The 26269-nt window shown below is 36.7% G+C and overlaps 2 protein-coding genes across 5 annotated transcripts in view; one reads left to right on the top strand and one right to left on the bottom strand.

Moving 5' to 3' along the window:
• LOC112569899 (neurobeachin-like protein 1) overlaps nucleotides 1-7117 on the bottom strand; it is a 49740-nt gene extending 42623 nt beyond the window's left edge. For both annotated transcript variants that reach the window (XM_025247967.1, XM_025247976.1), the window contains exons 1-6: nucleotides 6913-7117; nucleotides 6445-6536; nucleotides 4692-4904; nucleotides 2031-2112; nucleotides 1699-1826; nucleotides 977-1050 (exon numbers count right to left, since the gene is read on the bottom strand). In XM_025247967.1, coding sequence (XP_025103752.1) covers nucleotides 977-1050; nucleotides 1699-1826; nucleotides 2031-2112; nucleotides 4692-4904; nucleotides 6445-6536; nucleotides 6913-6972 — 649 coding nt within the window. In that variant the 5' untranslated portion in view covers nucleotides 6973-7117. The remainder of the gene's footprint in view (nucleotides 1-976; nucleotides 1051-1698; nucleotides 1827-2030; nucleotides 2113-4691; nucleotides 4905-6444; nucleotides 6537-6912) is intronic.
• A 144-nt stretch (nucleotides 7118-7261) lies between these two features.
• Nucleotides 7262-26197, top strand: LOC112569944 (integrator complex subunit 9-like). Of its 3 annotated transcripts, XM_025248079.1 has the most exons (22): nucleotides 7262-7445; nucleotides 10781-10908; nucleotides 11707-11779; nucleotides 12066-12134; nucleotides 12543-12682; nucleotides 12924-13010; nucleotides 13226-13346; nucleotides 15483-15572; nucleotides 15691-15735; nucleotides 15924-16035; nucleotides 16278-16458; nucleotides 16766-16826; nucleotides 19655-19697; nucleotides 20091-20216; nucleotides 21284-21339; nucleotides 21625-21774; nucleotides 21943-22029; nucleotides 23038-23136; nucleotides 23402-23524; nucleotides 23769-23825; nucleotides 24349-24407; nucleotides 25294-25387. In XM_025248079.1, exons 1-21 carry the CDS (start codon nucleotides 7386-7388, stop codon nucleotides 24373-24375), a joined length of 1935 nt encoding a protein of 644 aa, XP_025103864.1. In that variant the 5' UTR covers nucleotides 7262-7385; the 3' UTR covers nucleotides 24376-24407; nucleotides 25294-25387. The 3 variants fall into 3 exon arrangements, with proteins under 3 accessions (XP_025103864.1, XP_025103847.1, XP_025103856.1); XM_025248062.1 differs by lacking the exon at nucleotides 24349-24407 and having other exon boundaries at nucleotides 25294-26197; XM_025248071.1 differs by lacking the exon at nucleotides 25294-25387 and having other exon boundaries at nucleotides 24349-25287.
• The last annotated feature ends 72 nt before the right edge of the window (nucleotides 26198-26269 follow it).

Here is a 26269-nt window from a genome sequence, read left to right as displayed (position 1 = left end):
GGTTGGTTTTGGAAAAAAAAGTTTTAAGCCCAGACCTCTGTCTTTGGCTCCCTCATTGCTGACATCTAATCATCGTTCCTGTTGTGAGGACGGACCATGCAAACACCGGATTTAACTCTGGGCTGTTGGCCATTGCAGGCGCAGTCACCGATTGTGTGAATGTTGGATTTCTTCTGGACTGTTAGCCACTGCGGGTGACAAACTGCAACTTTGTAGGAGAACTCAGTTGAGTCCCCCCATCCCCTTTTGTACTTCTCCTGATTAGTGTTACCACTTTATGCTAAGCCCTTATTAAACCTCTCTAGTTTGTTCAGTGAGTTTTCTTGTCACGGTGTGTTCCCTTAGGCTGTACTTGGGGAGGGGGGTTTTCTTTGTACCCACGCAACATATAGTTGCCTCCCTGTGTGGTGGTGGGCTGTGTGGGTACCCATTAATTTGTTTTATCTGCTGTGTTGTTCATTTATGCTGTTCTTTTGGGGAGGGTCTTTTCCTCTACATTTTTTTCTTTTGGATTGGTCACCCACATTTACTGACTGCCAATAAAAAAAAATTGCTTATTTGTTCACTGAGGAGCGATTGGCTTTGTTGCTCGCATCGGGCACGTGAATGCCTATTGAAAGTGTGTGGCTGTGACAGAGACGGTGCTAAGGGGATGTGAGGCCTCGAGCAAATAGAACTTAGGGGGGACCTTAGAACAAATAGGCCTTTTGAAGCCGGTACAACATATGCACTAGTTAGCTTGGGGCCTTGGGTGATCGACCCTATTGGTACCCTTCCACCTCCCCCCTAGCGCCAGCATGCCTGTGAGAGTGAATCCTGCAGCACCCGACTGCGTTATGCGACACTCCTATTTTATAAATTTTCTTTGTAAAAAGCACTAAGTACTGCTTAAGGAGATTTTTAAGGCACACAAAAATCCTAATGGTCAAATACGACCATGTTACAACTGCATACCTATAGTTTAATGAAAACTTACCATGGAAGAAAGGGACAACTTCATTATGCAGATTGGCAGGCCGAAATCTCTGCCTTGTCTTGTCAACATTCCAGCTGTTACAGAGCAATAAAGAGTAAGAAAATTTTATACTTGGGGGCAAAACTGTAAAAGTGAGCATCAAAATAGGCTCATATCATTGCATCTCCATTTAATAATCTTTTAAAAATGAATAGAAAAAGTAGAGATACAAGCAAGTCATGGTTGCCATTTTTAATGTAGTCATGCCAGCTTTAGTAGTTTCAACAAGAACGTAGTGAAAAGGCTTTTTTTTCAAATGAGGCATCTGTTTTGAAACTTGTTTGATGTTAAAACACATACCAAAATATTATGAAAGTAAACTAAATGAAATCTATAAAAATAAAATGTACCCCATAAAAAGACCTTAACAAGCTCTTATCTAAGTAGCATTTGTGCATCAGATAATAAAAATCTGGTTGGATGTTCATGTTTTACGCTGAGTCGGCAACAAAGGCTCCTTCATAGTGAGAAGGGCCAGGCCAGAAAAGATCCCATAGCTAAAGAGAAAGGACATGTAAAGATTCCACACCTAGAGAGAAAGGGCAAATGAAGAGGTAGGATCTGAACCCACAACTCATGAACAGTTTGGAGACAAGCACTTTACAAATGCACCACCAGATTACCAAGACTCATGTGTTAAGTACATTTGAGAACCAAATATTCTCAGCAAAAAAAGTACTCACCCTTGAAGGCGTTTTCTCCAGACAAAATAAGGATCATACAAACATTCAAAAAGATGAAGGGCATGCTTCAGAAAGGAAACATAGTAGTCATCAGCTCTACTCCAGCTTCCAGAACTTGGGATGCATAGCTGTAAGAATATATGTTATGGACTCCTTAATTCTTTCAACATGTTTACAGTATTTAAGCAATTTATTGTAAGCTAATATGCTCTGTAATGTTTCCTTATTTTTTTTTATTTCTATGGCCATTCTTACACAGTATGATTGAGTACACTTCCTTCAGCAGATCATTTAAGCAAACACTGACCTCAACTCAGAAATATGCAAATTACCTGCTCTACAACAGGCGTGGCAATGGCAACAAGGTAGCTGACAAACTCACATGAAGCAACAAGGTGTACGTTGTCATGATTCCTGCATAAAATAAGTTACCATTGAAGACATTCACCGTTGTTGTTTTGACAAACAATAAATATGCTGTCAAAAAATATAATGCATCCTACCAAGTTTTAAATGAAAAACTTTTTTCCTCAGTAAAATAGTACAATAACATCAACTGGAATTTTTAAATTAAGACATTTTATATTGCTAGAGGAGTGGAACAAATATATAACAAATCTAAATCTAAACATAGACTAAGCAATCTGTGATATAAGTCTGCAGCCTTTGTTAGAGCTATTAAAACTATGCATGTGAACTATAAATGTCTACTACAATTCTGTTTTTTTCATTACTGAAGTTTGGTCAACTAACTAGCTAGTCATCTGACTTAATGAAGAAACATAACCAGCTGTAATGTCTACATATAAAACATTAGCATGTCAATTTAGGAGTGTTTGACAAATATGGACAGAGATTTATCAAATCTGTTGTTTCCTGAAATAATTTTTTTATCAGATGTGTAACACCCACGACATTTAAGGGTATCTCATGTGTATTTGCATAATTTTAGTTTTTATATCTGATAAGACTTTTTTTTTTAAGACTTCAACTCTTCACGGGGGTTGCGAGACTTGAACGCCTATAAGACTTCTGGTCCCGCCATACGCTTTCCCTTTCTTCCTCGGGTGAGAGACGGCGTGGGTGAACCGAAGCATTATGTTGTCCTAAACCAGGGCAACTTGGTTCTCTCATCAGGCATTTGTTCTTTTTTTTTTACCCTTTCTTCTTATCATTCTTGCCTTTCCCTTTTCCTTTGTCCCATCTTATTCTCCACTCCTGTGTTTTTTTCCCACCAAATAAAAGAAAAAAAAGAAACTACGGCAAAGATTGTTCTTTCATATGTGCTGGTCTGCATCGGTGAAGTCTCTCTCCCCAACACAAACACTCACCAAACTAAGCCCATTTTACAGATGCAAGATTTAAAACAATATTTATATTAAATTTGTCAACATCATAGGTTTTGCCATACCAAAAAAAATATAACAAAATTCAAAGAGACTGAACAAAGAAATGAACCTCTTAATTTGATATTCAGTAAAAGAATATGACTTGCTCAAATCCACAAACATCAGGTCATAAATCAACCAGTTTGTATTCATTCCATGAATCATGACTTCAAACACCTGAACATGCAATGGCACATTTTCTTTCTTTCAATTTTTTTTTTAAGCTTTTGTTGACATTTATTCTTTAGTTTGGAGTTAGTTTATTCCTTCTTACTCCTTGAAAAGCATACGGAGCAACATCTCGCCAGCAGACCCAGTTTTGGGCAGACCCTCAGTTGGGCCCATGTGGTTCCGATGTCCTTTGCCTCGCTCTCTACTGTTCTTTTCCAAGTCTGCTTTGGTCTCCCAACTTTCCTCTTTCTCTCAGGGTTCCAGTCAAAGTGCCTGCCTGGTTTAGTTTGGGGGTTCACACTAAATTTATATTTAGCTAGCATTTAAAAAAATGTCGCCGCTCCGTCATACATTGAGTGTGGGTCATTTCCACTTTCAGTGGAACAAAGAAACATGGGACAAAGTGTCATATGCGAGATGGTATGTTCATTGTAGGGTCAATTTGACTCAAGAATGAGGTCAATATGGTTTTAGGTCAAAATGACTGCCCTCTATTCACTGTTTTCTCTTTGTTTACCAACCATATCAGTTAATTGTGCTTCATTAATGACTTTTTGCAGAAGTTGTGTATTTATACCCAATATGATCCTCTGATCCTTGTGATGACTATTTGTGCTTTATTGGGATTTTTTGCAGATATCATGTTAAAAAATTTACGTATAGTATATTTATAAAGGTGTCTTTGTCTACCACACATTAATAGCAATATTAGCTACTCTTAATAGGGAGAATTAACGGCAATTTAAGCAGCAATTTTTGTTAAATAAGATGACTGAACTCGTTTTAAAAATGCATGGCCCTGTCTGTAATATTTGACACTAATAGCTCATCAGTGATCGATTTGTCTTTGGGCCTGGAATGAGGTAATCTTACATGGGATGATATGGTCATGGTAGGGTCAATTTGACTAAGTGGTTGGTCAATATGGCTGGGCCAATATGTTTTTGAGTAAAAATGACCAGTGACCGATTGAACAAGCAGTCTCTTTCAAAATGTGCTTAATTTATTTTATTTCTAATGAAAGTCATAATATAGAACAGTCTATTTTAAAATGTACTTTTTTCACACGATCTTTGCAAAAAAAACAAAAAAAAGTAGTAACTGAGCACACGTCATGATGAGGAGGTAGTCATAATAGATATGACATGAAGAGGTTTTACTGTAATGTATAACAAAGGATAGGTAACAAGACAAGCTTTGGGCTGGAACCCACAGGGGTGGTGCAGGGTTGGGAGACCCAGACAGACGAGGAGGAGATCAGTCCACAGAGAAGCGGAGACAGCTGGCATAACATGGTCCCAACTGGAAAGGGACGCCCAGAACCGGGACTGATGGCAGGGTGTGGTTGCAGCCCTATGCTCCACCTGGGGTGAATAGGAACAAGAAGATAACATAGGATAGGTATCATCTAGAATTTAATATAACGCAAATAACCTGCACAGAACAATGAGACACTGTAAAATCTTCTCTGCCAAAAGAACCAATTGTATGTTGTCTTCGGAGCCAGTATCACCATTTTCTCCAGCACCAGACCCAGCAAAACATTGTGAGATGGCTATTTTATCAGAACAGTTTGACAGCTGACCATTCAGAGCCTCCAAAATGCCGTCAGGCAACCTTGTCAGATGTGGACCTTCTTCAGAAAAGCTGTAAAATAAATATTTACTGTTAAATCTTTGCAAAGAAAAGTTGCTTTTATTCTGAAAATAGTTAGTTCTGAAATAATATATAACAAAATCTACATCTAGTTTTTCCTTGCATCTTTCAAATATGGGATCTTTGACAAACTCTTCTCCAATCTGCCAATCTTTCTGGTTTCAGATTTGTAATAAACCCATCTTTATAGGCATAAACCATCTGATTCTGGCATATTGTAAGCAGCAGCATGGAGTAGGAGGAGAAAGAAACCAAGCAATGACAGATCAGAGAGGGAGACTATCGCTGCCAGCCCAATTTTTCATTAAAAATTTTGTAGTGTACATGAGCTGTCAGCCTATCATGTTATGAGACAGCAAGAGCACAATTGTTTCATTATTTTGCTGTGACGATACTTCATACAAACACTGTATATACATCATTATTATGACCATTGGTAGGAGCATTTTTTTTATTGCCTAATATTTTACTGCAGTTAGCTAAGAATTTTTTTTTTAAATTCATTGTCACGGACATGTGTACCAAAGAAATAAAGTAGAAAAAGAAAGTAGCTAATGTAAATAGGTCATAGTTTTCTCCGCTTATAATAATGTTGTAAAATTTGATGACATAATTTTATGACAAAAAAAGTAAATCAGTAAAGGAGCGGGTATGAAAAGAAAAGGAGGTAAATACGAAAAGGAGAAGAGAGTGGGAAGACAGAAGAAGTGAAAGTGACTGTGTGGTTTCTACGTGAAGCTTACCTGTGGTGTGCTATATTTTTAATCAATCTACCATACCTATGTGCTTTTTTGCTCTTAACTGCTGTGTGGAGCAACTATGTCATTGACTTTAATTTTAGGGGCTGTGTGCTTATTTCCCCTTCTCTTGTCTGCCCTTTCTTTTCTCTTATCTACCTTCCTTCTCCTTCATTCTTACCCGATCTCATGCTGATTTACTTTTTCCATCATAAAATTTGATGAAAAAATTTAAGGGGAGAAAACTATGACCTATTTACATGAGGTACTTTCATTTTTCATGTTGTGGCACACACATCCGTGACAATGAATAAAAAAATGTATGACATTCTCAGCTAACTGCAGTAAAATATTAGGCAATAAAAAATGCTCCTAACAATAGTCATAATAATGATGTATTTGTAGATATTAAGAATCTGCAGCAACTTTTGAAGATCAATATGAATAAACCATTTGGTTAAAATTAAAATCTAAAAAAAAGAAACTGATACAGAGATAGATATGTAAATAGAAGAAAGAATGTTTATTTGCATAACAATGTAAAAAGATAGAAAATTATAATAAAGCAAAAATAAAAGAAAATGAAGAAAAAACAACTGGGACACGCCTCAACAGAAAAATAACACTAACGTTCAATGCTTATTTCACTTTCCGATTAACTAATATCAAAATATTTTGACTGTGGTTTTAGTAAAAGAATGCATATCAAAATTTAAGTTTATTATTTTATTATCAAGTTTATAATTTACCCTAAAATTCAAAATTCAAAAATAAAGAATATCAAAAATGCTTACCCCTCACTTAGATGTCTAAAGTCACAATCAATAAACTCTTTGTAGTTTTCAATAAAGAGCTGTATAAACTGCTTGAGCTTTCCAATATCATGCTGCAAAAACATATATATATATACGCTTACCATTAAAAAGCGAGAATTCCCTCAAATGACCGACCTGAATGTAAATATATACATATAAATTTGCACAAAGTATCGGTATGCTGAGAGCATTGGTTTGGACACATACTTTCCACTAATGCTATATGAATGACACACTGAAAAACGACAGAAAAATGCAAACACACAAGTAAAAATAAAATACAAAAAAAAATCACAATATGGGTTTTTGGGAATGTCTAAAAAATTACAGTTGTTCTTTATAGGCCCTAACGATATAGGGCTTTGACTGGTAATCTGTTAACTGGTAAAGGTAACATAAAACTCTTAAGAGGCGTGACGACTTCTGAAAATGTTTTTGGCAAATTACCTTTGCTACATACATCATCCACAACTGAAACAACTTGTCTCCCGTATTTAAGCCCTCCATTATTATTTCAATGCTGACGATGCTTAAAGAGCTTGCGTAGTGCAGTTATGTGAGTAGCAGTTTTCTGTGTTTGTAGCCCATGACTTCGTGTATCCTGACGGAGAGTACAGGCGGAAGTTGTTGTTCATGTGTTGTCCAAAAATAGAAAGGGGTACGTAAGTGGGTATTCCCACAAATTTATTTATTTGTCAGTTAAAGAATTCTAGTTGTTTACGAATCCTTTAGCAGTCATCTAATATACAGTGTTTTAAAATAAATTCAAGACTTATGAATATTTACAATTATTTATTACTTTGTTTAAACACAACCTAAACAATCACTGAAAGGAGTAAACTATATACTTAACCAATAACTTCCCCCGAATAAATACAAGCGGTAAACAAGGGAGACTATTATCATTTCTCCGTTTCTATATGAGACGAGAATACGATTGCTTGGGGGAAAATACGAAACCAACTCCTGCCATGAAACTGGTAATGACTTAAATATTTTTGAACTGTAAAAAACGATATTAACGTTTGCGCTAACAAGTTTTTATATTTGTTATGCTGAGTGGTAAAGGCCAAAGAGAGTGTCTTTGATTTTCGTCAGAATTCTCCACAATGTCCCTTGTCGTCCACAACAACTTTTAAATACCTGGGCACCATCTTCGATAAGAGACCTCTGGGATCCCAATACTCAAGCTGTCGTGAAAAAGGCTCAGTCTTCTTTAGCCTACCTCAATCAGTGCCTTTGAAAATGGCACATCAAGGGGATCTATATAGAAAGACTATGAGGATAACAGACTTTACAAATCTTTATCAAGATATCTCAGAAATGAGAAATGCATGTAACAAAAATAAAAGTATGAAATTATGTGCCACTAGTAGGCATGCTGGAATTTGTCTAAAGATGCCAAAGCTGTAGAGTATACAAATATGAGACTGAATTGGAAGTGACTGCAAGTTGCCTGATATAGTCCTATTCATAATGGGGACTCCTTACTCATAAAGAGGCAAAGTTCAACATGCTCAAAATAGCGAGGGAGATGATTCAGAATCTGACTGGGGGATGATACAAATGCCACAGATATGACTGGGTGTAAAATAGCAATGTATGCATCATTTGAAGGCCACTCAGAAGAGCTGAAATATCTTATTGACTTTGGAGCCACTTTATCTCAGACCAGAAATGCTGAGCACACAGCAGTGCAGTTGGCACAAAACTTGAGTTATAGTTCTGGGTATGTTTGAATGAGATAATTCAAAGCGAAAGAAGAAATAACATATATCAGTACCATATTGACACACCAGTCTCAAAAAACATAACATTTTATTGTAATGTGTGCCAGACATAGTGTGTTGAAGAATGAAAAGATGCATTTTACATTTACTGGGCATTTCTTTACTATGAGCCTTAAACCATGCATTTTGGATCCTCCATGAAAAAGAAGCTATTAAATGTTGCAAAGTGGTTGTGATGATAACAAAGGATTAGGACCTGGTGGATAGAGTCCTAAGTATCCTTGCCTAGAAAACATGCCTAAAAAAGGCTTTGAAAATAACAATGGTGAAAAGAATAATGTGCATAATGTATTAGGAAAAGCAGTCAGAGAAAACCAAATGTGAAAATGCTTTCTACAAAAGAAGGAAAAAGAGATGGGATAGGCTGTGGGATATGGAAATGAGGAGAGCTCTGACCAAAAGGACCATTGAAAGTCTTATCACTTTTTCGTTCATCTCTTGGTTTCACAGGCTGTCTCTAGGGAACAGGAACAGTCTTGTCTCCCTTGTTAATATCTGTTCCAAGATCATCTCAACCTGGCAAAGGGATCTGGCAGCCTTATGTCATGAGCAAATTCTCAGGAAGGCATCACACATCCTCTCTATTTCTGATCATGTGTTGACATATGAGTTTTCAGTCTTGTGGTCTGACTGTAGGTATGCAGAACCAATCGTCACCTCAACTCATTTGTTCCACGTGCCATTCACCAGTGATCTTGGAACAGATATTTACAAGGGAGACAAGACTATTCTTGTTCCCTAAGGCAGTGGTTCTCAAAGTGTGGGCCACACACATAAGTCAGGTGGTCTGCAGCTGACAGTCATCATATGTCAGCAAAGTGATGTTTAAATCGCCAGATACACTAATTATTCCAGTACTGATTTCACATGAGTTTTAATTTTATTGATGCCCAACTGTTCATTTGCAAAAAACGCTTGCTTACCAACTAAGTCTTTATGTCACAGCGTGAGCATTGTGTCATTTAACTGTTTCATCTGTTAGTAACGCAGCGCACTTCTTATTTTAAACTTTTATGTGTACTTTACGAAGTATGTAATTTTATGTAAACTTATTACTATACTACTGTCACAAAAGTGCATTTTGTTTTGAATTGTAATGAAACAAATGCATCAATTTAAATTTGAAAATTTATGGTACAGAGTGATTTTAGGCCTTGGTGGTCAGCCGTTTTTTTGTATTTTTTTTTGTTTGTTTGGGTTTTTTTTTACTTTAGTAAAGTAGTCTGCGGTCTGAAATACTTTGAGAACCACTGCTGTAGGACAGGCAGTGGAACCAAGAAATGACAGAAAAAGTGATGAGACTTTCAATGAAGCGCCGATAGAACCATGTGAGGATGACAGAGCTGACAGAGAAAGATTTGAGTTTCCGTAGGAGGTACAAGTGTTGTTTACTCTGACAATCACCAACCTATACTCAGGGACCAGAGACTGTTTTAGTGTAGAAACATTGTAAGAGAAGTCATTTTTCTCAAAGCAGGCTTAAAAAAGAGTTAAGCACATTTGGAAGATCACACTCATCAATGCTTCGAGTGCCACTGATTGTTTAAGAGCATTTTCCTTGCGATTGATAGAGGACATATCCTTAATACCATGCCATGCTGCTCCGAGGTCACCACTACTGAACTTGAACTGCAACTCAACTTTGTCCTTGTATCTTTTCTTTGCTTCCCTGATGGCATCCAGCTCGTCCCTATTCACTAGGTTTTGATCATGTACAGTTCCAGTATAAAATATATACTTTTTGTTATTCAATAGGGATTTGAGTTCCTTCGTTACCCAGGTTTTATTATTAGGAAATATGGCATTTTCCTTGGAGGATATGACTGTGTCAACATAGAAAGTGATGTAGGAAGACACATCAACCAAGTCATCTAGATTGTCACTTGAATTATTGAAAAACCTGCCAGCCTGTGCAGTCAAAGCACCCCTGCAGGTGGATGATTGTTCAGTCCAGCACTTTACTGTCTTCGCCACCAGTGTAAATCACTGACACACTGTGTTATACACTGGTGCAAGCAGAATGCTGTTGTGTTTTGTAAGCACCAGGGACAGTGCCATGACAATGTGGAGAATAGTGTGTGGAGCAGGATATATATTGCTCATAGTTTTTAAGTATCCCGGTAAGCTGGCAATGATTTAAGTCACCAACGATAAACTTGGGAGTGTCCAGGCAAGTGGCATCTAATGTGTGTGTCACATCGGCAATCAGGAGAGCAGCGGACTTAGTGTTGGCATGTGGGTGGATATACAGAAGTGTGTAAAACAGCTGAGGGAATTCCCTGGGCAGGTAGTAAGGATGGAGGGAAATGAACGGCAGTTAAAAATTGGTGGTACTCAGTCATTTCCTGACTACATCAGTGTTGCAGTACCTTTCATTTCTGTAAAAACACACTCCTCCGCTGGTGGATTTGCTGGTGATAGTGGGACATCTGTCCATGTGAATGGAATGGCATCATATAGTTCAGTTTGATAATTACATTTTTGTATACATAAGCTAAACTTACTCTTGCTTCCTCCTTTATCAGGTGTGTCTTTCCAACAATCCAAGCAAGCCATGCTTTGTGTTGTATTTCAAGAGTGTTGCCCTCATGTTAGACTGTGGATTAGACATTTCTCAGATTGCTCATTTCCTGCCTCTCCTCACCATTCCAGGGTTAGTATATACTGATTCTCATCATGGTTGGTACATTTTAACATTGCTTGTACATTGTTTATAAGTTTTTAGATAGACCTGTTTTTGAAGTTAGTATTGACATTTACAAAAGGTTTGGCAGAGCATTAATATTGAGAGAAGAGGGAGCGGGCTGTACCTTGTACTAGCAGTAAACACGAAATTTACCAAACTTAAGTGTTAAAATTGATTTGTTATTTAAGGATCATAACTATAAGATTGTTCCAGAGAAAAACAGTAGTAACTTATAGCAGGCCACTTTTTATTTGGATTCTTCTTAGAACTGCTGTTTCTTTTCCAGAAGCTAGCATTGGCAGCCTTTCTTAAATGATTAAATATTCCAAGACTACGTGTATTAAGTAGCATTTGTTCATCTGTATATATGACTTAGTAATTTTATTATCGGTGAAACTGATCTATTTTTTAAAGTACCAAGAATTGTTTAATTATTAAATTTTTTATTATGACATCAGTACAATACACTGTTAATCTCTATAACATTACAGATGTGACTGTTATGTGGTTTTTATAATTCATCTTGTGTTGGGTAGGGACTGTTTTTACATGTATGAGTAGGAAACCAAGAAAATATTTATTATCCATGCTTTTGAGATTGTGGGTATGTACTTGTATGAGTGCACATATATATAGATGCTAATCTTAAATGTGATTTCTGTGGCTCAATTGTATCAACATTGAATACATCAATAAAGAGATTTCATTTATTTGCTTTTATGATAAAATAATGCTTTGTAATGCATCAAATCATTCTATTTTTAGATCTTTATTAACAAGAGTCTCTCAATGGTCTGGTGTTGGAGGAGACAAGAGGACAAAATTAAGTGAAAAAATGGTAAGGTTTTTTTGTATTTTATATTTATTTTTCCAGAGAGATCAAAAAGAAAGAAAAATCAAAGTTTATTTAAAGATGTATTTATTGAATCATCAGCAGCTGATGCTTTAATTTACTTTTATTTGAATAGACATTGATGTTATTTTTTTGTAACCTGTTTTGTTTTCTCTGAAAAAAATATAAGTTTATTGAGAAGATTCCTTTATCTTCATACTTTGAATTTGTATGGTTTTGGGTTTGTTTGTTTGGTTTTTTGTTGTCATTGGTTTAAAAAATTTTTTTTTAGGTAAATGAATTCAGGGAATGCATGGGCAGAGTATTCATTGATGGCACACCAGAATTTTCTGTACCTGAGGTAATCATTTTGTTTGTATGCTTTTTTGTAAATAATATATTTATGTCTTCAGACAGGAGTATGCTTTAACTTGCAAAGGTTTTGTGTGATGTTGGAGAAGTACTTTAGTCAAAACTAACTGCACATATGCACAGGTGTGTCAAATATGATACATATTCTTTTCTTTGTCATACATACATATGTTTGTATACACACATAGAAACATACCTGTTATATTTAAACTAAAAAGTTTTGAAACACAAAATAGATAATCAGGTTTTAATCAGAAATTAAGGTGAATCAGTTGAAGAATCCATTGACTTAGGGTTTGATATTTTATCTACTTTTGAGATATAATCTGTAGTAATTATATTGGAAGATTAACAAGAAAGGTAAATAATTTTTTTCTTGAAAATATACATTTTTCAGTTTGGAGTGGTGGATGTGTCTCAGATTGATGCTGTTTTGATTTCAAATTTCAACACTATGCTAGCTCTACCATACTTGACTCAGTACACTAATTTCCATGGAAAGATATATGCCACAGAGCCAACTATACAAATTGGAAGGTATCTTCATGTTTCTGCTAATCTTTTTGTGTGTGTATAGGGATGTGTTTTTGGATTTATTTATGCATTTGTGTGTGTCTGCAAATACATATCTGCATCCCCATTCAATACTGGGCACATATATGTGAGAACACACATTCACCTGAATAAATTTTTCTTTTTTCAGTTTGCTGATTGTAAATGTAGTTTATGCATGTATTTCACCATGCTCTTATGTAACTTATTCTGATTTGATTGTTAGAATGTACATGGAAGAGATGGTAAAGTATATTGAAAGAAATCCCAAACTGAAAGTTGCAAGTGCATGGAAAGAAGAAGAGTTTGCAAAGTAAGTATCAGTTTAAACAATAAGAAAGTGTGAAGTCTTTGTACCTGTGTACTTTATTTAGATAACTTTAGCTGATTTGCTTCTCTTTTTTCTTGGTTATTTGAAATGTGTATAAACTATACTTTTGTTTATATTATAGGTGCATTTTTCTGTTTCATTTTGTGCATTTGTAAAGTTTTCAGTGTTATTTGTTAATTTATTATTTTCATTTGTAGTATTGTACCCCCTCCACTAAGGAGTGCTGTTGAGCCTCGTGGATGGCGAAAATTTTATACACAACATGACATTGATGCATGTCTTTCAAAGATACAAGCAGTTGGTTTCAATGAGAAACTGGTGAGTGCAATACTTAACATTTTAGAATGTCAATAATCTGGGTAGTCCTAAGAGCTGTCATCATGGATGTGGATGATTTGTATTAGCTGTAGAATGTGAAAAATAAAACATTTTCTCTCCTTTGTAAATTTTGACTGAATGAGTGTTCTTAAATACACTCACTGCATTGTGAACTCTTGAACCTACTTTTGAGATCAGAAACCTTAAGGTAGCCAGTAGCTAATGATGAGAAATTATTCAGGGAATATAGAATTATAGAGGTGGTGTACATGATCCAATGAAGTGTAAAACTGCTGCCACTTACAGTTGAACCTCAGTATCAAAATTCCTGGTATATAATTCTTGCTTTAACATATAGGTGAAAAAAGGTAATGGTTGTCTGTCATGAATGAATATGTCTCTTAACAAATGCTTTTGGCTACCCAGGTTGTGTGTTGATTGCCTAGTCAAAGGACTGTCACAAGACACAAAATTTTAAACCCCAGTAACTATGAGCAAATGTCTAAGGATAAGCAACACTTGGTACATACACCTAAATGTAGATTTAATACCATATCTCACTATTTTAACTACTAGTTCCCACTATAGAAAAGCAAGCATCCAAAACTTAATTCCAAAATATTAAATTCCCTGCTGAGGGAGTTTGTGCTTGTCAGTGTAACAGATGTACAGATATATGATTGTGTCTGAATGGCATCTCAAACATTGTGCAGCAAGTCAGTCTAGAGGTCTGAATGTTAAGAGATCAAGAAGATTATTGGAGGAGAAGGTTGAAAAAATGAAGAGGTTGGATTGGGGAGGAGGGGAGAAAATGACATTAGTGACATCCTTTGCATCCTTTCTCTGCAATATGCACAATAAACATCATGCATAAGATCAGAAAACATGTTAACAGCAGTATTTGTGATGCCAACTTGCCAACTTTATCACTTGTGAAGGTAATCCCATGACCTTTTAGTTAGTTATTCCAGGGATATTTTTGTGAGGGCAGTGCCCACCTATCTTCCTTGCAGCCTCTTTTCCACATCTAGGTCTACTGGGGAAGTACATTGAATTGCATGGGCATCAAACCAGTTATTATGCATGCCTTTGGGTTCAAAGTGGATTGTTTAGAGGTTATAGCATCTGACCCTGAAGATGCACATACTAGCCAGCTCAATGCCCATGTGCAGTGGTGGACTGGCCAGGCAGGCATTTGGGCAATGCCCGGTGGGCCTATTTTGTTCTATAGAATAATATTATAGGCCTATTTTAGTGAGAAGGGCCGCTCTGTAAATAATGCCTGGGCCGCTTTAAAGCTCCAATCTGCCCCTGCACATGGGACACAAGCTTACTTCTTCCGGTCAAGGTGTAAAGTGGGTACCTAGCTGTAGAGGGTTATAAAAGGTAAGGCAGTGAGAGAGAGATGGTCACCACCCTCAAAAAAAGCTTGCCCCAAGATAAGTGGTGGTTTACACACTTCATTCCCTAACACAAAAGGTCATGGAATTACCTTTATTTTTGTATCACTTGACTGAACATACAGCAGCATTTTCCTAAATAACCTAAACTTTTGTTTTGTTTATTGGTTACTTATAAATTGATTGCTCTTTACCTTTTCATATTATGTTGACATCTTTGATTGATAGGTACGACTTAAAAAGTGTGTGAATTTTTAGGGAATGGGTAGAATGATTCAGGTATATCAGTATGAAGTATGAATCATTTCCATCAGAATAATGGAACTATGACCTCTATTATTAGAACATATGTTACTGAAATAGTTTTCTGGTATGAAATACATTCAGTGCCCAAGTTCACCTATATATGATTCCTGGCCTTCACATGTAACAATGAGCAATCAGTATAGTATTAATGACCAACATAAGAGAAATATATTTTCTAAATGTTTAGTTATTTACAAGATAATAATTCTCAAATAGCCACTTTCCATTTGTCATATGTTAAACACCAACATACTGAAAAAGGTCAGTCCACTGCATAAGTATGCCTATATGCTCACATTGTCAGTGCTACACTTAATGGGGGACCTATGATAATGTGTGACTTAGGTGATTGTAAAGAAGATTAGAACGAATGAAACACAGTTTCTAATTATATGTTTTGAGGGTATGGATGTCTACTTCTTTGTTTCAGGATGTTTTTGGAGCATTACAAGTCCAATCAGTCAGTTCAGGTTGTTGTATAGGCAGTAGTAACTGGATTATACAATCTGCGTTTGAAAAAGTAAGTATTTACCAAAGCTTCAGAAAAAGTGCTAATGGGAGTCCATATGTAGTAAAATAAAATTTAATTTTTGCAGGTTAAAATCTGTCATTTTTTGTATATTTTTTGTTGTTTTCAGATCTGCTATGTTTCTGGTACTTCTACTTTGACAACTCATCCCAAGGTATTTGATCATTGTGTGTTTGCATGCATGCAAGAAACAGAAAGACAAAGAGCATGCACATCGATGTAGACACATGCAAAAAATTACTGTGAAGATCTCTGATTGTATATAAAATTAATAACTATTGAATTTATTTTTCAACTTTACACTCTTGCAGCATTACACTCTTTTTAATATATTCTGTTCAGCCCATGGAACAAGCACCATTGAAAAATAGTGATGTCCTGATTTTAACATGCCTAACTCAAACGCCTCTTGCTTTGCCTGACCCAATGATTGGAGAGTTTTGTGTGAATGCAGGTAAGTGCATATCCCCTATGTTAAGTCAGCACAATTTCCTTTAAAAATAAGACTTCAGAAAATTATTTCATTAATAGTTCTTTAGCTTGAATGATTTTTCGTAATTATTCTTCTTTAAATAGATGTCTTGTAATTTTGAATATTGTACAGTAATTTTTAAGCTTAACATGCAGCATACAGCTTTTATTTGCTGTATTAATATTTTCGTTTAAAAAAAATTTTTTTAATTTTTTCATTTGCAGCTGTGACTGTGAAACATGGAGGGAGTGTTCTGGTACCATGCTATCCTTCTGGTGTGACATACGATTTGTTTGAGTGTCTTTCTGGTCACCTGGACCAGTGTGGTCTGTCAAATACTCCAATGTATTTTGTGTCTCCTGTTTCTGATGGCTCTCTTGCATACTCAAATATCTATGCAGAATGGTAAGATAGGTTCATGACTGTAAATGTTTGATTTTTTTTTTTTCTCATAAAATTAGAAAGAGTTCAGTGAGATTGTTTCATGTCTGTTATTGCTGGTTCACTGATGGCAAAGTTTATCCTTGGTTCAGAATATACATTATTTTTAGAATGTATAAATTGTTAAAAGAACGCATAAAAATAACTAGAAAAGGATACTCTAAGGGAAGAATTCCTTGACTTTCGGTTAATCACATTGGTCATCTCATATTCAGGTAAATTTGTGTACAATTAGTCATAAAATCAACATATTTCTCTTAACTCTGAACAGGCTTTCAACAGGAAAGCAGTCCAAGGTTTATTTGCCAGAGTGCCCTTTCCCACATGCAGAAGTAAGTTCATTTTTATGACGTGATATTTTCCTTTTTCTTTAAATCGAGATTAAAAAGACATGTTATTTAGAACCTACAACAACTTTCTCTAAAATGAGTTTGCACCTAACAGTATTATGCATAATACAGTCAATACGATATCAATGGTTGATTCAGTAGTGGAATATGGAAATGTACAAGTCATCTTGATTGCATGAAACCTGTCAACAAAGTTCTTTTCCCCAGTTTTGCTCCATACTATGACGACATATTTTTTCCATTTTTACAATTAACAATATTTTAGAAGGTTTAGAGGGATGATGACTTCACCTCCACCAGCGCCATCCCCTTCTTCTTGATCCTAGTCGCCCCAAGTGGAGCATAGGGCCGCAACCACACCCTGCCATCGGACCCGGTTCTGGGCATCCCTTTCCAGTTGGGACTATGTCATGCCAGCTGCTACTGCCTCTCTGTGAACTGATCTCCTCCATGTCTGTCTGGGTCTCCCAACCCTGCACCACCCCTGTGGGGTCCAGCCCAGAGCTTGTCTCGTTAAATTGTCGGCTAGCTTTTGCAAGGTGTGACCAATCCAGCCCCACTACCGCTTCTTGATGTCTTGTCTGGCAGGATTTTGGTTGGTCCTCTCCCTCTCTATATTTGAGATCTTCTCGGGTCATCTGCTGTTGAGGATGTGACGCAGACATCTGTTGACAATGTCTGTATCTTCTTAGTGATAGCATTTGCCACATGCCATGTCTCAAATCCATACAGAAGGACTGATTTTACATTTGTGCTAAAGATGCGATTCTTGGTGTGTAAAGATAAAGCCTTGAAATTCCAGATAGGTCACAGGGTGTGGAATGCAAGCCTGGCTTTGTTTATTTGGCTTTTTACATCATCTGTATATCCATCTTTGCTGACTGTGCTGCCAAGGTAGGTGAAACGGTCAGACTCTGTAATACATTTCCCATGTAGTTGTAGTGGGGCTTTTTGCTTGTTGTTGACCCGCATTACCTACGTCTTCTTGATGCTTGATGTTGATGGTTAGGCTAGTCATCGCTGCTTCTTCTGCAAGCTGAGTGAGCTTTTTCTGTGTGTGTTGTTGCTTGTGGGACAACAGGCTGATGCCATCTGCAAAGTCAAGATCCTCAAGTTGCCTGGCGAAGGTCCACTGAATGCCTGTGTTGTTGTTAGAGTTTGTTCTTCTCATGATCCAGTCTATGACGATCATGAAGATTGTCGGCGAGAGCATACAATCTTGCCTTACTCCTGTCCTCACTGCGAAGGGGTCAGCCAGTTTTCCATTGTGGATCACCTGGCATGTTGAGTCCTCATACAGCTGCTTGATGATGGCAATGAACTTTGGTAATTCTTTGCAGTGGCAGTGGTTGGCCACTGTTTCTTCCAGGAGTACCTCCAGCGCCGCAAACCTGTTTTTGACTTCACAGTTGAACTCTTCTTGCTTTCTGTGGTCTCTAAGAAATTGATTGTTGAATTTGTGGTGTGGTATTTCTGATGAGTCATGGAAAGACCTTGGCTTTATCTTCATGGCTGCCACAAGCTGGTGGTGGTCTGTGGCTGCATCAACGACTCACTTTACCCTGACATCCAGCAGACTCCTTCTAAACTGGCGATTAATGGTGATGTGATTGATCTAGTTTTCTATATGTCCATCTGGTGAATTCCAGGTGGTCTTGTGAATGGCTTTGTGTGGAAATACTGTGCCTCCGACTGAACAAGCAGAAGTCTGTGAGCAGCTCGCCATTTTCATTGCAGTTGCCCACACCCTACTTTCCCATCAAGTGTCCTTTGTCTGTGTTGTCATTTCAAACTTTGACATTCAACCAGCGCTTGTAGGGAGTTGTAAAAGTCTTTTTTTTTCCCTCTTCTTTAGCTTCATTGGTAAGTGCATAGCACTGGATGATGATCTTTTTTCCTTTGGAGTTGAATCTTGCTGACATGAGTCGTGGGAAAACTGGTTCCCATGCTATTAGTGATCTTGCAGCCTCTGGTGTCATCAGTACAGCTACTCCTTGTGTGATCATGGTCAGGGTCTTCATGTCCAAAGTAGATGATAGTCTCCCCTGATGAAAGTCTGGTCTGACTGTTTCCATTCCACCTTGTCTCAAGCAGGCCGAGTAGCTTGGTATTATTTTTCTTCATTTCCTGGGCTACCTGAGATGATTTACCTCTCTCGTACAGGGTTTTGATGTTCCTGGTTTTTGTCTTGGCCGTGAGAAGTTAGGTCGGCAAGCTGGCTTCCCGAGGGCTTTCGCCAGCATGCATCATAGGCCCTTCCGAAGAGGGATCTTCACGTCCAGGCTCTTGTTGTGCAGTTAATGTGTTTGCGGTTTCTGTAGCATTTTGTTTTTTTACTGGGTGGGGTTGCTAGCCCCACTCCCAACCTTCCTTCTTCATCTGCGCTTGGGACCAGCAGGTTACCCAGTTGGTTTCCAGGCGCAGTTGCGCCATCCCCTACTTTCATTAAAATTGCATTTATCCACATTTGTAGAATTGTTAGTAGCTTATGAAATATATGTTCACATTTTGTTGACCAACATGCATTTTACATGCAAGTTACATTGATCCAGAACGAAAGTAGCTGAAACAAAGACATCAGCATTGGTATCTTCTTGTAATAGTTATCAAAATCTTTTTTTAATTAAAATGTGATTGGTTTATTAAGTCATTTCTTAAGAATCATCATACATTATAATCTAAAATAAAAACGTCATCTTTTGTTAATTGTTGTAGTATTGTTGGATTTTCATGGTTTGTAATTAAAGCTTCAGTGATGAAAAGATGAAATCATCAATGTGTAAAATATTTTATGCTATTACCAATTTCAGCTTGTGAACTCTGGGAGGCTGAGGCATTTTAAAGACATAAATGGTGAATGTTTTCATTTTATAATTTGATTTGTTTATGGAGTAGATACTCAGATTAGCACATTTTAATAAATCCCAAGAAAGAAACTATCATAAATTATGAATAAAAAATATTTGGTTTTACTCCTTTATTACCAATGAGAGAGCAGTGTTTTATTAAAAATGGATCTTGCAAAATATACTGCTTTTCATTACAGCACTCTGGTTTTGGCTTCTTACTCTGCAGATAGGTTTATTAGCAGATATTCCATAAGCTCTCAACAAATTTTACTTGAACATTGAGATAATTTGGCAGTTTACCAATTAAATGCAAAAATAAAAGACATTTTATAAATGATAGTTCTTGTCAGTGGATCACATTACAATCATCACCAAATCCTTTGCATGTTCTCCACAGAGCTGGGAAGTGACTTCCAGATGCCATGCATACTTTTTACTGGGCATCCTTCTCTCAGAATGGGAGATGCTGTTCATTTCATAGAGGCATGGGGCAAAAATGCAGCAAACACAGTCATATTTACAGGTAATTTTCTGAAAAAAAAATTTCATAAACTTATTCATTTTTTTTCCTTTCTTCACATTAAAGGTGTTACTTCAAAGTACAATCTATAGAAGTACATCATAGTTCCGATTCTGCTTTATGGACATGGACTCTTCCAATATGGAAAGGAGAATCCAGGCACTCAAGAACAAGTGCCTGAGGAGGCTGCTTTGGATTTCATACACAAAATGACCAATGGCTTTGTACGGGGCACACTCGCCACACTCGTAGGACACCGGAAACCCCTACTTGCAACAGTCAAGGTGCACATTTGATTTAGTTTGGCCATATGGCACTTTTTCAAAGACCGTCCTTCAAAGTTCCTTGAAAGGAGGTTGATGCTGTGGCGGCCAGAAGAACTGGCATATAAACATCAAGCAGAGGACTGTTCATCTTGTACAGAACCTGCTCACTATCACCCAAGACAGGCCTGAGTGCATCAGTCCATTTGCTCCCCCAACAACCAGCCTAGAGATGAATGATGGAATGAAGCTGAATAATTAATGCTACTGTAAATGAATCATCTTTTTGTTAAAGAGCTATTATCCTGCAAATAAAGTTTTAAGTTTTAACAGTGTCTTTATATAAAGAGCCTTAGTTCTAACAAAATATATTTTGTTGTACTCTTTTTTTCCATTCTTGAATACACAGTGGAGAGGTCAAGACAGTGATTATTTTCTGATTCAGTATCCATGTGATTAATGCACTTGACTTTGGAGCAGGAACTTGCTAGTTCAAGACTCAGTTGGCCAGCAACAAGTAAAAATCTCCGGTAAAATTCTTTTTCCACAGCAGTTTGCTTACTTCATCAAGGGAAATGAGACGGTTAAGCTCTGGCTTCCACATGCTATGCCCTAGATGCAGATCAAGTTTACAGCCTCTGTGATTACTAGGCTGTGAAGGGTTTTTGTGGTCCTACTTTCTAAAGACATACAAAATCGTGTCACTTTAAAACAACATACTCTTCCTTCTTTTTCAAAGTACTGATTGCTTCCAGTTGAACATGCCTAACCTTGACATTTTTTTTTTTTTTTTTTTTAACCTTGCAGAACCTGATTTTCCATACCTAGAAGCTCTTGGACCATTTCAGCCTCTGATGATGAGAGTGAGAAACCATAAGACTTCATCTAGTTTGTTAACATATTTTACATAAATATTGATGCATAGAATTGAAAAAAAAAATCAATGTTCTTTGTCTGTGTGTCTAAAAAAGAATTTGTTTTTACTGCTATTCATTTTTGTTGATTGAAATGTAATCTTGTTTAGACTTTTTTGCATTAAAATTGTGATAGTGAGATGTTATTTCTTAATATTTATATCAAGAGATTACAAGGTCATCAAAAGGTTACCCATATTTCTTTCAGTGAACATTTTAAAAATTTGTCAACAGGTTTGCTACTGTCCTGTAGATACCAGCCTGAGCTTTGCTCAAGCCAACAAACTTATCAGAGATTTGCGCCCATTACATCTGGTAGTCTCAGAGACTTACACAACCCCTCCACCTCAAGCTCCTTTGCGGTCTGACCTTACCATTGATTGGGTTTGTCTTGTCCCTGTGTTGTCTTGTAGCTGCTACTTTTTTATCAAGTTTTGTTAATTAAGCAGAACTTAAACGTATGAAACCACCACAAAAAATTCAAGACTTATGGAAATAATTTTATATGCAGTTGTCATGTAAGATAAGGGTCTTTTGTGCATACAATTTCAGGAGCCTTCACCTTTGACATATAAGAAGTATGAAGTTGTCAATCTGCCTGTGAAGAGGCAATGGGAAACTGTTCTCATTGATCCCCTGGTGAGAATCTTTTAAGATGATTATGAGTTTATGAAAGATTTCTGTTCTTGTGTAAAAATGGTTAGCCCTGTGAGGTAAGGCCAGTCAATTGTCCTGGTAAATACAATGGTCTGTTATGAGGGACAGCAAAGAAAATATGCAAAATAAACATGTGGCTTGATAATGTATCATTAACACTTTATTAGTGTCAGTCTTGGCATAAAACCTATCCAAATATATGTTGCTACAATTTTTACTGAACTGCCTTGTTATGAACACATTCAGGGAAGTTTGTGCAAATTGGTGGCTTATGTTGTTGAGGATGACATTGATGATGGTGACAAAGGGTTTTTATTTGACAATGACAATGACAATTCTTTATTAACGAGGGGTAAAATAAGCAACTGAGCGCTTTTTTCCACTTAGCCCTCGCCCTTTTCAGGGAAGGAAATTAACTATATAAATGCATTAATTAAGCATTAAATATAAAAAGATAATAAGCACAGAGAAGGGTGGATATGTACAAGGTGATGGTTAAAGAAGAGATTAGCATATATTCACAAGGTCACCTGGAGTTGGTAGGAATTAGAGGGCTTATCTATATATCTTGAACGTATTGAGATAGATGGCGTCGAAAGCAGGTCAGGGAGTGCAATTGTTTGAGATGGAGAGGGAGGGTGTTCCATAGCGCACTCCCTGAAAATTGCAGACTTGATTTGAAGAGGTCTAGTCTAGGAAAGGGGATATTCAGTTTTGGGAAGGTTCTAGAGTTATTGGAGGAAAATAGTAGAGAGAGTCTGGGCAATAATTTACCCGTCAGTATTTTATACATGAAAATGCATTTGTTAAATTTGAGTCTGTTTTTAAGAGGAAGGACGCCTAGAGAGGTGTGGGTGTGGGTTGGTGTGTCCATGCCTGAGCGTCTTTATTCAAAAACATTAGCACAGCTATAAAGGCTGGAAGTGGACAGCTCATGATTATTTTAGTAAATGATAAAGCCATTTTTCTTACTTTCTGTCTTGGATGCAGTTAGCAGCTGAGCTTGAACCAGTGGAAGTCAAACCTGGAGCTGCCATCTGCATGCTAACGGCAACTCTAGTTTCCCGTGACAACAAGTATACACTTAAGGTACTTGCTGGCAGGGTTATGTATAGTTTAAAGCATTTACCTCTTCCATTTAGTAAATGATTTCTTTAAATGTTCATCCAACTGAATTGTAAAGAGTTACTTCGATTTGGAATCTTGTGAAAATGGTCAGCCCTGAGTTCAAACTTAATGCTGCATCTGGGATCAAACCAACTTCAAAAAAATGAAGAACAAACTGGAGCCTGGAGGTAATTGTATAAATAAAGGAAAATAATTTCATTCACCTGTGGCTTTGCATTCATTTCAGCCTCTCTCTATGGAAGCACAGTCTGAAACTGGACTTGTTAGACGTGCTGATGGGACTGCCTTGAAGAAGACTTACCTTTTTGGTTCACCAAACATCCAGAACTTTGTTGATATGCTGACTCAGGTAAATTAAGATTTCTAACTAAGAAAACTTCTAAATTCAGTGTTTTATGGTGCCTTTTTCCAGCTCTACTCATACTTTTATTCTCATAGTTCTGACTTGTTTGCCTGGAAAAAAATCCAGTGATGCAATAATGTACTATTAATAATATTTTAACAAAGTATCAGGTTTTAGGAATCTTTAGTTAAACATCTCATATTTCTCTATGGCTACTAAATGCGATTATAATCTCATTTTTGCTATACAGCAAGGAATCTCATCAATTAAAGTTGAGGAGACTGAAACTGGATCAATAATTCACCTGGTAGGTGCAAGAAACTTAAAAGACAAATTCTCAGTTCTAGCCTTTTGACTTATCATTTAGCACTGCCCTACTCTTCTCATTCTTTAGCAGCAGATGTTTGCTGTTAACAGGCTATTGCCTTTATTCTTGAACCCAGCCATCCTATTATTATCATCAGTAATAATAATAGTGAAAAAAGTGGTTACTGCAATGACAGGAATATTATAAATATAAAACTTCTTCTATTCCGGTTGTTTACTCATTTGCTGAAAGGGCTCTTAATTGCTTCATCATTTAACTTTTTTCTTTTGTAGTTATTTTAGAAATATTAATTTGTTTACAATACACCAGTAAGAAGTCCACTTTTTCTAAATCTCCAAATAAAATACAAGAAATATTTTCTAAAATATGAACATGCTGTATGGCGTCAAGTTTTATTTGAAAGTGGTGTATGTAGCAGAGCTAGAGAGCTTTTTCATATTTCCCGCCGTCTTAACCAGACACTGATACTGTAAATTTCTGATGGTTTTTTTCCCTCTTGGAGAAGTTCTGGGACAAGTCACTGGCTTGAGGCCTATGTGTACCTAATCAGGGAAAGTAAAGGTAACAGAAGAGCTGGACTCACTTTCTACAAGCCATGCCCTAGATATGGGGAAGCACTTACATTCACTGTCACAGCAGCGACTAAGCTATGGGACCTGTTCATGATACCTCTGCATGTTTGATCACATGCATTCATTAATATTTTGCTCCCTGTTGTTTATATTGCTTAATTATATATTATCAGCATTGGTTCCAGTCTTTTTTAAATTTAACAGCATCACAACATTAATATTCATGATTAAAAAAGAAATGTACAGGATCAGTTTTAATGATAGCAGCACTGCAGAGGGAAGGGAAAAGTAACATACACATAGAGAGCTACAAGAATCCATCAACATACGTAGCTCGAAAAAATACTGGGTTTTTGAAATCTTGTATCATACTTACTCTAGCAGCATTTGAGTCTGAAGATGTAAAATATCACGTCTTTCTCACAGCCATGCTTGTAGAGTTTTAGAGATGTCACAGCTGCATGAGCCTATAGGGTATTTTCATTTCACACTATGGGAAAGATTTTGTAGCGAACATTTACTTGATTTGTGCAGTGAATAAAGTAGGGGTTAGTTGTTTCTACTGCTACCACAGACTTGGTTACTTGATAGGCAACTTGTGTTGGTATGGTTGTGAACAAGAGGACTCGCGTGTCAACACTCTTCAGAATTTTAGCTCCTTTTTTTTTCTACTTGGTACGATTATTTCTCTGACGCTCAAATCAAAACCTTTCCTTTTATCCATACTGATAAGGCTTTTCACTTATCTTCTGAATATTATTTTAAATATAAGTACAAGTATCTTTATACACTACAAATCTGTAAAAAAAAAAAAAAAATATTGTCTTACAGCTACTCCAAGGTAAATTATTTTGTCTTTTCTCATTTTTGTTCAGCCCAATGATGACACTCTGATACAGGTTGATGGGCGTTCTACACACATTATCTGTGATGACGAGTCCATACGAGTCAGACTTCGAGACACACTCTTGAAATGCTTAAAACAGTTATAAAAGTAAAAATGATGATTGTATGAATGTTTTCAAAAGCATGAGCATTTTAAGAACACTGTGTATTAATATATTTTATTAGTAATCTTGATTAAATCTTGCACCAAAAGATTGTTATGAAACCTATGTACCATCTTATGTACTTTGTGTGCATGTATGTGTATGTAAAAGTGAGAGGGAGGGTGACTTGGTGTTTTATGCTGAGCCAGCAGTAAGGCTATATCACGGCAAGGCAGCCAGCCCTGTTTGTAAAAGGGAGAAAGATACTAGAAAGGAAGAAATAAAAAGGACATTGCACATACCTGTTTTAAGACTAAGCAAGATAATATAACATTTCTCATAAGAAACTGTTTACATTTTCAGTCTGGCACAGATTTTGATAATATAATATGTATTAAACATGTAAGTGCATACATACATCCCCCTTCCCCCATATACAGGCACACGAGTGTTGACTGTTAATGTATTATATGTATTAATAATATGTATAGCACCAACTGTATTGGAACGAATATGTGTAAATGACATCAAAGTAAAGGTCTGAATGCATATGAATGAGGTCAGATTTTTGACATCAGGCAGCAGGGGAGTGGGTCGAGGAGAGGAGCTGAACATGTCTGTGTGGAGCTACAAAAAAAGACTACAGGTTGAAAATCATTCATAGGAGACTATTTTCATGAGTGTAATAATTATCTTTATTGGCCTTTCCTGGGGTTGGGTGGGTAAAAGAGTATAACTATTTATTTGTTGTTATAATAATCTTTTTTTTTAAATAAAAACACTGACAGATTGTCTGTTGTGTGTTGAGAAAAAGAATGTGTAACTGTTGCAAGCCTGAGGGGTGAGGCTGTGACATTAAGAG

This window comes from Pomacea canaliculata, linkage group LG1, assembly GCF_003073045.1.
Source record: "Pomacea canaliculata isolate SZHN2017 linkage group LG1, ASM307304v1, whole genome shotgun sequence".
Taxonomy (NCBI): Eukaryota; Metazoa; Mollusca; class Gastropoda; order Architaenioglossa; family Ampullariidae; genus Pomacea; species Pomacea canaliculata.
This window is presented reverse-complemented; position numbering and strand designations above follow the sequence as displayed.

Bases quoted from the DNA above. Each gene is read 5' to 3' on its own strand.
- LOC112569944 (XM_025248062.1), top strand. From the start codon at position 7,386: ATGAGACGAGAATACGATTGCTTGGGGGAAAATACGAAACCAACTCCT. The intron at 10,909-11,706 runs GTTAGTATATAC...TTCTATTTTTAG, and splicing joins CCTCTCCTCACCATTCCAGG to ATCTTTATTAACAAGAGTCT. The intron at 23,826-25,293 runs GTAGGTGCAAGA...ATTTTTGTTCAG, and splicing joins CTGGATCAATAATTCACCTG to CCCAATGATGACACTCTGAT.